The sequence below is a fragment of the Aspergillus welwitschiae genome (genome assembly GCF_003344945.1).
Source record: "Aspergillus welwitschiae strain CBS 139.54b unplaced genomic scaffold BDQ94scaffold_43, whole genome shotgun sequence".
NCBI lineage: Eukaryota > Fungi > Ascomycota > Eurotiomycetes > Eurotiales > Aspergillaceae > Aspergillus > Aspergillus welwitschiae.
The window spans coordinates 164,305-177,036 of record NW_020798737.1 but is presented as its reverse complement, the minus strand read 5'-3'; the positions used below and the strand labels follow the sequence as shown (position 1 = coordinate 177,036).

Below are 12,732 nucleotides of genomic sequence, written 5' to 3'. Positions count from 1 at the left end.
CATGAAAGTACTCTGGATCCTAGAAATTTATGTAGGCTCAAACGGTAGGCATTCTTAGCAGAGGACTAACTAGTAGTAGTTTTCTGTGACTTTACTGTATCGTACGTACCGGTTTATAATATGAATTTAGTTATCTTTGTCAGCTTTATTTGTAAGCTGACCCGGAATTTAAGCTCGGAAGCTTAAATAGATTATGATTGAGAAGTGCGGGGGCAAGAGAAATCACATCCTCGACATTTGTTACCACCTCAGAATACGTACTCTACCCTCACATCCTTTTCCCTTCACATCGTTACTCTGTAGTCACCTACAGTGCACGGATTGCAACCTTTACCACCTTAACCTGCGCAGACATGGCCTCCCCAGCGGGTGGCAGAGCCCGATTGCGCGCTTCCAAGGCATGTCAAAGGTGTAGCCGCCGTAAGGTCAAATGTGATGCTACACAAGTTGGCTGCCCATGCAGTCGCTGCCGTATGGATAATCTATCCGACTGTACGTTGACCAACTCCCGCAGAGGCACTTATGACCGAATGAATGCCCGCCTGTCTGAGGCGGAATCCCGACTCCGGGCCGCCGCAACTTCTTTATCATCACCTCCGCGGCGTCTGCATCCGGATCAGACAGACCCACCGCTGGACTCGGCAGGTGCAGCTAGCGCTCCTAGTCAAGCTGCGGTTACCAGAGAAGATGGAGCATTTAACATCGCTCCAACGAATTTGCAGGACTCGTCTAAAGATACAGGCCAATCAAGCGAGGCCACTCCGGCCATAGACCTGGACCTAGACCTGGGTATTCCCCCTGATGCTGCACCCTCCACCCAGTCTGCCACATCCACAAGCTACCGATCGCTGTCATCCATGTTTGAGGATTTTCTTGGTCAGAGAGGGCACGAAGGTGTATGCAAGGCAAAGCTAGTACTCTTTGATGAACCGTCGCCCTTGACATTTGCTCTGCATCTACGTAAGGACATGGATTCAAGCCTCCATGATGCCAGCCAGCATGTCTTGAACAGCGATTCGCTTACTGTGATTGAGGAGAATGTGCATCCCAAGCACCTTTCCCCCCATGATCTTGAGTATTTAAAGGCAAGAGGTGTATTTATTTTCCCCGAAACAAGAATGTTGGAAGAGATAATCACTGTCTTCCTCGATCGGTTCTATCCTCTCTACTCCGTTGTGAATCCCAAAGAACTACGGAAGGCACAGCAGGAGCAGAAGATTCCGTGGATCTTACTCCATTCAATCTGCTTTATAGCAATGACCTTCTGCGAGCCTGCTATGATTTACAAGGCCGGATTCAGTTCTCGTGCGGATGCACGTCAGCTTTATTATGACCAAGCTAAGGCCCTTTTCGATCTGAACTATGAAAATAATAAGATTATATTGGTCAAGGTCGCGATTCTACTCAGTTTCAGGGGTCCTCAGATGGATTGCTATTGGAATCCATGCTCATGGATTGAGTTTGGGGTGACGATGGCTGTGGCTCTGGGCATGCACCGCAAGTCTATTCCTAATAATGAAGCTTCTAATGATCGAGGCTTACTCAGACGGTTATGGTGGACATTGGCTATCCGTGATGCCCATTGCTCCGCCCTGCTGGGACGTCCATTCCGAATCAATATCAGCCAATGCGATATTGATATGTTAACATTGGATGACTTTCCTGGACACTCCCACCCCAACTCATCGTCTACATCCCAACCAATCTGTGACTGCTGTGAGTCGTTCGAGTACCAGGTACAAGTTGCAAAGCTTTCACTTGTTCTACGAAATATCATGCACTTTCGCTTCGGGCCCATCAGTGAGTTCCCGGAGATCGTGGGTATTCAGGAGCAATTATCCAGCTGGAAGGCCCAGCTCCCAGCAGCTTTACAATGCGTGTCCGGACAGTTACCCATGTCGATAACAGCAGTGCACCTCAACATTCTGCTCAACTACCATATTATGCTTCTATATATGGATCGGCCATGGCAATCAGAGATCCATCGACCATCACCCGCAACTTCAGCACTTGGTGGTTATGACTCTGTTATTAGCACTGAGTCAGCGGCCCTGGAAGTCTCCTCAAGTGCTATCAAGTTGATGATCCGCAGTTCCATGTGTGCGATTCCTCACGAAGTCTTTCCTGGATTTTTCGTGGCCGGAATTATACTCTACCAACAAGCCCAAGATGTGCAAAGGGCTCATCTGGCAAGGATGGTCCGAGCCAGTTTTGACAACTGCCAGATGCTGTTGAATCAAGCACAGAATACCTGGGATCCGGGAGTTTGGGCGATGAAAGTTTTCGAATTCCTTTTCTACGCTGTGGACAGGACTGATGCTGCCGATGCTCAAAAACCGCCAAATGATAGTTATGAACAGGGGACGCATATCCCCTCTGCGGCGTCTCATACCCAGCAGTATTCATTTCCGTCCAATCAATCGTGGTCGGATGTTCCCTCCTCTAGCATGGAATTTGGACGGCATTCGAGCATGTACATGGCTGATTACATGCTTCTACCAAACTTTTTCACAGTGCCATTCGGCAGCTAGGACGGACAAGCTTGTAATCAATTTTGTAAACTGCGTGATGACATCACTAGTGTAATTGAATGGCACAATTGGCGTCAATTTGAATTAATACTGCAACCCTGCTAAACAAAAGGCACGAACAATGCAACCTTAATGATCAGATATAACCTTCGACATGTGAAGGAATGCAAGAAGGCGTCATTGTGTGATCTTATCATGGAACAAAAGCTACAGGGATAGTGTGGGTTGTCATAGGCCCGTTTGACTTCTTCGAGCCCCAGTTAAGTCAGTATACTTGGCCTTATTCTAACTTTTACGCTTGAGTTAGATAAACTACACAGTGCCTCCAATTCTTAACTGCGTTGAGGGGATAGCACTGAGAGAGGGCTCTTCTCGGAAGCACAGCGGTAATGCTTGGCGAACCTCCTTGCCTATCAGGGCCGCATAAATGCTGCCGTCCCATGTTGTTTCGGGTGTATCCATCCGTACCCGCGGCTATATGGATCCCTGCGCCTCGTAATTCCTATGACGCTCGAAGTACAATGAAATACGGTGGGTATTGCTCGGGTCTTGGTTAGCACCATTACTGGATAGTTTACATTTATTAGAGTACAAAAGGAGTGTCGATACTGAATCAAGGCGGTTCTGCGGTGGAAAGAGGGCACTGCGCTGGGGTCCTGATAGCGCGACTGTGCTTCAAGTCGTGGAACGCTTGGGGATACTGTTCGACTGAATAGTAAGTAATGGGTTTCTGTGCCGGAAACCTGCCTTGCTTGTGTTGCTCAATCAAGTAGGGACTTATCTGAACAGCCACCGAATGCGGGTGAATCTTGTCAGTAGTCCGTAGATACGAAAAGTGAAACTATGGGCCAAGATCCGAGATCGACGTACCTCCTGGGCCAGAATTGCCCCTCGGCGAGAACCCACCTATTCTCGTCCAAGAGTCACATGCGCGAAGACCTCTGCTCCTGCTCTCTTGCCTGGAGCCGGAGCACCTACGCTAGCAAAAAACAACAACTTGCACAGGAATCTAATTTTCAAAAACACACCGCAACAGAAGGCCCTAGATACCTCATCTTTTCATAAGTTTCGCATAACTTTCTTCACTATCATTTAATACTAATATTATTAGTATGCATTAATAATAGCAATAAGGACATCTAACTAGCCCAATTCAATTACTCTTATATAAAAAATCAGAACACTCCTAATAAATGTCATAAGATCTACTTGTCAGGGTAGGAAACCTGTCAATTAGGTAAGGAATCAACCACGAAACACTATGGATTCACATAAGACAAAGGTAGCCTATACCCACAGAGTAGATTAATCCTTGAAGGATCAGTAGTCCATCAGTAATGATCGCTATCTTACACCCATCATAAAGGGCTGGGACAGCTATCGATGACATCACGACTCGAATAACCGGTGCTATACATCATCCTGATGGCTCTAACCACCATAGACCAGCTATTCTATCGCATAACACGCGTTAAAACCCTAATATAATATATATATAATATATCATGAACTAAACAAGGACTCTCAGATAGATCTAAATCTATTATAAATTATATTAAAAATATATAGATTTCCCTTGTTAACCTACTAAAAAATATTTTAAAATATTTCTATTCTGATAATATGATTACGAGGCCCTCTATATAAAAATTATAATATCATATTAAATATTTTTGAAAGTAAGAAAGAATATATTTAGTTGTTTTCTAAGCTTTCTGGGCTTATATCTTTCAGTTGTAGAAGGCAATAGATGATTTGGGATGAATGTCGAAGTAAGAAACATGGGGTTAGAGGAAAGATAAAGCGGTGCTCTCAGGTCGTGAGACCACTGCCATTCACAGAGCCTACCCTCCATTTCATTCGCCTATAGGGAATACTAGCCTATACTGTCGCAGCTTGCCCCGAGGTCCCCGACACATAAAAAGGAGGGTGGCTGGAAGGTAACGTATTGTTATATGCCCCGAAGGACCCGTACGACGCTCTTCCTGGCTTCAGGATTACTGCCAGACATGTCGCATATCGTGGGATCATCTGAGGCTGCGAAATTTTGTGGGCGTCGGGCAACGGTACGTATTGTTACAATAACTGCAATACGTACCCCCGATACCAAATTACTACACAAAACCCATAAGGAACTGCGTCCCTCAGTATAACCACTATCTAGTTGATAAGTTACCGCTCCATGGCTTGACATGGATTAACCGTTTGCTTATTGTCGAGCGCTCGCGGACGGATGACGTTATCTGACTAAATCGATGTGAGGAGCAGGATCATCCGACCCTGGATATCTCATAACCGGCAAGGTCACTGTGATAAAGTACGGACCGCCCCTTAACAAATGCTTCCTTGTTCCTTTCAAAAGAGCACCCGCATGACATCTTCTTTCTGAAACTCAAGCTACTTGTCTTCCGCTTACCCTTTTCGTCTTCGTCAACGCCATGAAAGCGGCGGTAATTCACGAGTCCGGCGGTCCTGAGGTTCTAAAGCTCGAGGACCTGCCCATTCCCATTGCCAAAACTGGCGAGGTCCTAATTCGCGTCAGAGCGTTTGGGCTTAATCGCTCGGAGCTCTTTACTCGGCAAGGTCACTCGCCTAGTGTGGAATTCCCACGGATTCTAGGCATCGAGGCTGTGGGCGAGGTAGTTGCAGCTCCCGGAACCGAATTGAAAGAAGGCACCGCGGTCGCAACGACCATGGGCGGCATGGGGCGACAATTCAACGGTAGTTACGCGGAGTTTACCTGTGTACCGGCTTCTCAAGTCAAGGTGCTGCCATCCAACTGCCTGACATGGGAGGCTCTCGGGGCGCTGCCTGAGATGCTACAGACCGCATGGGGCTCACTTTTCTCGGCGCTACGACTGAAACCAGATGAGAGGTTACTCATCCGCGGCGGTACGACATCAATTGGACTCATGGCTGCGGCTATCGCCAAAAAGCACGGGGCCTTTGTCGCTGTGACGACTCGCCAGCCAGGACGGGTCACAATGCTGCAGGAGAACGGTGCAGATCTTGTCTTCATTGATGATGGAGCGGTTGCTGGGCAGATCAAGCAGCAGGGTCTGCAGCTGTTCAATAAGGTCCTTGAGCTGGTAGGCACGGGAACGCTGACAGATTCGCTCCGCTGCGCCGCCTGGCAGGGTAGTGTTTGTATGACAGGCATGGTCGGCAACGAGTGGACTTTTGAAAAGTTTAGTCCTATGGACATTGTCCCGCACACCGTTAACCTGACCATTTACTCCGGCGGGGTGGAGGACTTCATGGCCACACCATACGAAGAGCTGATCCCGCAGGTTGAGGCAGGCATTTTGAAGGTGCGCCTTGGCAAGACATTTCATTTGCAAGAAATCGTTGAGGCACATCGCTGCCTAGAAGCTGGCAGTGCAGGAGGGAAGATTGTAATCTTAACAACCTAGGTTACCGCAATTTGGCCAAATGCAACCTAAGTTGTTTATTCTATGCGCTATGTGGGATGAAATAGAGAGGGATATGACATGTGGCATGACGAGATTTAAGATTCGCGAACGAGCTGAATAACTGTCAAGCTGTTCGATGCTTTTGCAACAAATCCGTATATATGAATCAACCTCTAGACGTACATACTAGGGGAAGTATGTAAAAGCCTAAATTGGAGTGGTGATGTTCGATTCTAGATAGGACTGCACTTCGCCCGTCTATAAAAATAAATTCACAAGCCATGTACGACCGACGAACTGTGGCAGAGTGGTCTATCTCTACTAGACGTGCGAAGGAGAAAGGATAGCCTGCTCGTTCCTACCTTGAAGCGCCTGGAAACATACGACACGCGAAGTGTACGTGCTTTCCTCGTAGAAAGTACCTCCCTAATGCGCAATTAAAGATTATGAAGCCGCACTCACGACCTACAACGAGATATATCAAGAAGTAGACAGTTATCTAGTTGTCTATACTAATGGCAGTGGCATTAGGGCGATGTAGGTGCCACGGCCTTCTATCAGTGCGAAAACCAGACTCAACCAAACTATCCAAGAGGAGAGATAATCCAAACAGATTCTGCTCTGTATCGTTTGATACACGACTGGTTGATATAATTCTGTTGATTGGGGGTTGCTTACTGGAGACGGCTGAGGCGAAACCGTTCTAATACAAACCATACAAAACCGAAGCAGCTCGGGAATCCCGAGTGCCGCACTTAGCCGTCTCTCGGATCAGTAGCCCCACCCTCTCCAGCAAGAACCCGATGGGGCGTGTCAACTCACCAGAAGGCTATTGGTGAACCACCAAGAAGGAGAACTTTGCATCGGCAGGTGCAAACATACCAAGGCGAACAATCTATGCAAACTGAGCAAAATGGACAATCTAAATCGCCTTATGTTTGCGGGTGTAGTGATTAGAGTGGCAAACGGCCAGGTCAGGTCAGGTTAATTGAAAATTTTATACCTGGCGGTTAATAGATTTTTATACCGGATAACAATCTGGTGTTTGCCCGGCCGCTGCTTCTATCGGCGCTTTCTGCCTGGCGAGTCCGCCTGACTAGTAGTTAACTAGCAGGGATCTGTAACAACTAGTTTAATGGCTAAATATAAGATTATAATACCTCAAAATCTTGTATTCAGGCGAATATATAGATAGAAGTAATTATATGTTGGAGCGGCTCTACTAGCCAGAAGCAAGAGGCAGAGTAAAGTATGTTGTTGTCTTCTATCTAGGCGCTGCGCAGCGAGGTGCGTTGAAGGGGTAGTTGGTATGTAGGCTAGCTAATCTCATCACGTGACCAAGACTACTAGTATCACTGCCTCAACATTATATAATCTGAGATTATTTCTTTATCTTCCTTCTGGCTTCATATGTCTTTCTTCTAGCATATATCTCAAGCCATCTAGTCGGCCCTCTAGCTGAGAGGCTCGAGCGGTAACAATCTTAGATGCAAAGATTGATTGATCAAAGAAAGAACGGATGTCATGGCGCCGTTTCTCCGTGCCCTCATGTTACAGGGCAATCCGAGATACTTATCACCACGTAGGAAAAGTCTCATAACATCTCCTTGTGCCTATTCATAGTGATTCTTCTGTTCCAGTTCTCGGCAATTGACCAAACACTTGTTTCTATACCGTTCCCTTCCCGCGACTCTCGAACGGGAGCAAGAGACTCGTAATGACCAAACCTCCATACAGTCCAGCACATATGAAAAGGGGTGCGACCGTGTCCACATTGGCGTAGCTGCCAACTAGCACGCCTACTATACCCCCCACCCGATTGAGTACCACACAAACAGCATATCCAGTCGCGCGGTGGGCGGCGGGGAGGATTTCCGGAGTATACGCATAGATAGTGCTGTAGTAGATATTGGTAGCAGCGCTGATGGCCGCCGACAACCCCAAGTTCTGTGCTGGCGTTTTGATCTGGGTATATCCCAGCTGAAGCACAGTGGTGATAGCAGCACCGATGGCCAACGTTCCTCGACGGCCAAACCAGCGCGTTTGAACTAGGAACCCTGCGATTGCGGGGCCAAACAAACCCGCGACTTGGATAATTGCATAGTTTCTCCACGTCATGTAGTTAGAGTCGTCTCCAGCCTTGGCTCCCTGTGTTTTGAGATAGAACGGTAGGAAAAGGCTGTAAAGCGGCGAGACTGTGCCGATGAGTAGCCAGTTCAAACTAATGACCGCAGTGGAATATCCGAGCCGACGACTGCTGAAGAGGCCTGAGAAATGACTAACTAGTCTGACTTTTGACCAGGCTGACTTCTCGGAGTTAATAACTCGTCCCTGTGATTGAAGCTGCGCAACAGTAAGATTAAAGGGCCGATTGTACTTTTCGGACAAGTTCACCAGGATCTGATACGCCTCATCGTCGCGGTTCTGGCTGACCAGCCATTTTGGCGTCTGCACCATTCGAAGGAATAAGACCCGAACAATGCTCATAACTATGACCAGACCACCGCAAGTAAAATGGAGGTACCGCCATCCCATGTTTTGAGAGCGGTGGCAAGTCTCCATCGTGGCATCTGGGTCACAGCTGAAATTACTCATGAACGCCCATGCAAACAAACCGGCGATCGTGTATCCCACGGCCCACCATAATGCCAGTGCTGTTACTAGCCAGGAGTGGGTTGTCGGAAGAAATTCCAGAAAGTTGGTGGCGTCGAGGATGTAGTTTCCGCCAGCTCCTGCAGAGTAAATAGCGACCCTACTTTCCGTTGGCACTTCGCATCGTACGGTGGTGAGACAAAGAAGAACTCACATGGCAGAAAACGAAACATAACTGGGCATCGCACCAGCAATCAGAACAAAGATAGCACTGGCAAACAAACTGCTATTGAATGCAAGTTTACGGCCGATCACATCCGCAGTGAAACCCCAGGCAGCAGCACCTACGAGCAATCCTATCTGGGAAGCTAGCGAGACGCCTTGTAATTTCGCATCCGCGCTGCGATATTCCTGATTCACAGCTACTTGCGAAATATTCTGACACACTACCAGGAGCTGATTCATCAAATCAGAGGAGCTCGTCGCAGTAGTTAACAGGGGTGCTTACCGAATCCGCGGCATATCCAAATCCGTTCATAAAAAACAATTTCCACTGAAACGGAGTCATACCGATTTCATCAATGGCAGCGTTGACCAGAGCCATTTTTCTTGCCAGAACAAGATCAATCAAGGAATAAACAATTACATCTTCTCTCAGGTTGGTCGGGTTATCCAAATCATGTTGCATTTGCCTATCGCTGCTTGTGGCAGCAGTATCGACCGCTGGATATTTGTCCGAGTCCGCCATTGTAAAATAAAATGTTAGCCCTGTTCGCTATTTCTTATTCGGGGCCCTACTATATTAAGTTCTCAAACCGAGAAATTGCGCCATACCTATCGCAATCTGGTTCATCGAGTTGCTCAGTATCTGGCGCAGAACTAGGCCATAAAAAGACCAACACAAATCTTATTCGCCGCTTAGAGCAATGAGATATCGTACCTAACACTAACACAAAGAGTGATTACTCTAAACGAGGCCAATGTGATTAGATAAAACATTGTATTTTCGAAAAGGAAGATGCGCTTCTCGTGGACTGAAGGCCAACGCCTTTTATTATAAGTGGTGCGATCGTTGATTTGACTTGTGTGCGATTGGAAGATGGATACGACGCTTTCTCTAAAGTATTGAATTTGCTGAGCGGACGCTTTGATCGGCCTATGATAAAGTGCTTAGTGGAGTCGGTGGAGAGGCTTAGTTAATGGTGCAAAGACCGGAAGATAGGGAGCTGTTGCAAATGGCCTACCTGTTGCTAGAACTGACCTACTCAAATAACATTTGAGACCTGCTCAACACATCCGCCCAAGAACAGTAGTTTGAATATCTACCAGCTAGTTTAGAATTTCGGTATGAGCAGGAGCTGCCTTCTCGGCGGTAAATGATGCCAAAGCAGGCTGCGCCGGCCCATCCGCAGACTCAATCAATGTACCCATAAAAGGTTTGACACTAGTAAGCTATCTCTAAGTCAATTTAGTAAGATAAATTGTCTAATAAAAATTTTAATAACCAGTAAAGTTAAGAAGCTTTATTAATCTATCTACTAAATCTCATAATATTTATATATAAGTTATAATAAGTCTTTCTTGTAGCAGTTAGAAATAAAATGATAAATAATCTATAATCGACTTGTAGAAATAATTGCTAAATTCTGACCAGATCCCTTACTAGCAGGGACCGAAGATCCGCTACAACCTAGCAACCTGAAAATCTGGGAACCGTCTATTACCATAAGGCCTAAAGGTCAGTAACCCTGCAATAATCAAGTTCAAATGACATTGATCGAATGTACACCCCAGTTCGGTTGTAAGTGCGAGTAGTGATGGTAATATAGACAATATAAATGAACAATGCAATCTAACTACGTACTTAGGTACAGTATAATCCCAGTTCTGCGAGCCCGGTATCAGCGAAGATGAGGGCCGCTACCGTTTTTACAGGAGACAGAAAGATATCAACAAACAGATAAACTGTTATAATCTAGCAGATTATTAATATAAGACTTCTAATTCTCTAATTATCTTACTATAATCTTAATAATAGATCTTTATATACAGTATTCTTTTATGAAATCCGCACGAGGATTTACCGAGAGAAGAAGTAGATTCTGAGTAATCAGATTATCTTTGATATAATTTCTCAGATAAATAGAACTGCTACTAGTTTCTAGACTTTCTAATATATAAAACAGTCTATTTTATAAACTCCTGATTTATAATAACTATTGAAATCTTCTATACCCTAACTTATAAAGAAAGTTGCGGCTTTCTTATAAAAATATATTCTTTATTCAATAATTATTTATTACTTTGGTATATATCTCGAGAATAAATAACGCCTTACTTTATAAATAATAACAGCGTGAGCTGAAGTGATAGTATAGTAAATATTTTAATTATAGAAAAAATAATAACTGCTAACTAGTATAATCTTTTTATTCAAGGCTCAGATTATACTGTTAATATAGAATTTCTTATTATTAAAATAAAGTCTGCTGGAGTAGTTTTAGCTTATTTTCTTAGTTTTCATAATATATATCTGTATCTATACAGCTGTTATTATTGGAAATTAAAATTATAAAAGACTGAAAAATATTATACTTAATAATATTTCAGTAATAGTAAATATCTCAGATATATATATTATAAATATAGCTACACTAGATTAATAACCTGTCATGATAATAAATACTAATGGGGTATTGGTATATTAGATTAATCTATTTAGAATATTTATAGAATATTAGTTTATATAATAAACTGGTAAAACTGGAATCTAAGAATATAAGTTATATGTAATATACTTATTAATATTATAATATAACAGGCGAGGGATACGCATGTATCTATTCCTGGAAAAATAATTTTATAATAAAAATAAAATTAGCTGGTTCTTGTTTTATTAAAAGTGATAATTAATATATAATATAAAGAAATTATAAATTAGCAAATCCATGTAAATTTTTTAATCTGTTATAGATAATTTTAGAACAGTTTCTGATTCAGCATGTAATTTCAGAAGACTTTAAATATTATTTTAATATTATATTTAAATTCTTATTTACTGACTTGAAGACTGGCCTGATTATTACCAAGATTTATAATAATATATTAAATTATAAATATAAAATCTGTATACAATATCTTTTTAGAGCTGACAGTGCAAGGAATAAAATAGTAAAATAATTTAATTTATTTTTAATAATTTAATCTAATTAAATTATTATAATTAATATACTGGTTAAAATTAATCTCTTCTATTTAATAAAAAACCGAACAGGCAATCTTTAGATAATATAACCAGATCAGAAATATTTAAACTTTAGCTGAATTAAAATTATTTACTTAATAAAGCTATAAAATAAATAAATATTTATTTTATTTTTAAATTAGAATTATAACTGTTCTTAAAAAAAGCCGTCTAAAGAAGAATATTAACAGAAAATATAAAAATTTATTAATAATAAAATATCTATAAAAATTCTAGATATTTCTATAATATATATTAATAAGATTATTACAGAGTAATTTTTAGAAAATAATATATAAATATTATCTCAGCTAATCTGATAAGAATATTATATTTAATAATTATTTTTATTTCTAGCTTTTATCTTGGTAATACTATGCACTGTTACTTTTTATTAAATAATCTAAATTTAAATATCTGTATTTAAGATACCTTTAATCTTGCCTAAAAAATTATATATATTTATAAGAAACTTCTATTATTATTATTTTTATCTATTTATTCTACCGAGCGACAGCCCGCGGGTTATTTAATTATTATTAAAATAAAATAAATATATTAAGATTATTTTCTATTACTGAAGACTCTAAGCATACTATTTACTAATTTATCCATGCAAAAATAAATATTAAAGAAATTAAAAAGTATAATACTAAAAGAATTAAACTGCCACTGTGCCCTGTATACAGTAATCAAGTATATTATTCATAAATTCTATAATATTAAAATTAAAATAAATTAATATTATAATAATTACAGGATCTATACAGCTGACAAATACAGTCTTTATATACTTTCCGGATAGGCGGCTGAAGATAATATTTTATATTATAATTTAAATATTTATTCTAGATCTTAATTATCTTATATCTGGCTTAATAAGATAACTCTGACAGAGCTTATATTAATAATAAATATTATTAGCCATAGTGCTTTTATATTTTTTAGTAGA

The 12,732-nt window shown here is 42.0% G+C and overlaps 3 protein-coding genes across 3 annotated transcripts; 2 read left to right on the top strand and 1 right to left on the bottom strand.

Moving 5' to 3' along the window:
• Positions 1 to 353: 353 nt before the first annotated feature.
• Positions 354 to 2,531, top strand: BDQ94DRAFT_162647 (uncharacterized protein; the record flags this gene model as incomplete). The annotated part of the gene is made up of 1 exon (XM_026769588.1): positions 354 to 2,531. The coding sequence occupies one exon, from the start codon at positions 354 to 356 to the stop codon at positions 2,529 to 2,531; it is 2,178 nt and encodes a 725-aa protein (XP_026621703.1).
• Positions 2,532 to 4,866: 2,335 nt separating this feature from the next.
• BDQ94DRAFT_151739 (zinc-binding alcohol dehydrogenase family protein) lies at positions 4,867 to 6,167 on the top strand. The gene has a single exon (XM_026767803.1). The coding sequence runs from the start codon at positions 4,970 to 4,972 to the stop codon at positions 5,942 to 5,944; it is 975 nt and encodes a 324-aa protein (XP_026621702.1). The 5' UTR covers positions 4,867 to 4,969; the 3' UTR covers positions 5,945 to 6,167.
• A 1,445-nt stretch (positions 6,168 to 7,612) lies between these two features.
• On the bottom strand, positions 7,613 to 9,284 carry BDQ94DRAFT_174547 (major facilitator superfamily domain-containing protein; the record flags this gene model as incomplete). Its single annotated transcript, XM_026772370.1, has 3 exons — positions 7,613 to 8,696; positions 8,751 to 8,992; positions 9,045 to 9,284. The coding sequence occupies 3 exons, from the start codon at positions 9,282 to 9,284 to the stop codon at positions 7,613 to 7,615; spliced, it is 1,566 nt and encodes a 521-aa protein (XP_026621701.1).
• Between the last annotated feature and the right edge of the window lie 3,448 nt (positions 9,285 to 12,732).

What these genes read in the sequence shown, in the direction of transcription:
- BDQ94DRAFT_151739 (XM_026767803.1), top strand. Translation starts at nt 4,970, where the DNA reads ATGAAAGCGGCGGTAATTCACGAGTCCGGCGGTCCTGAGGTTCTAAAG.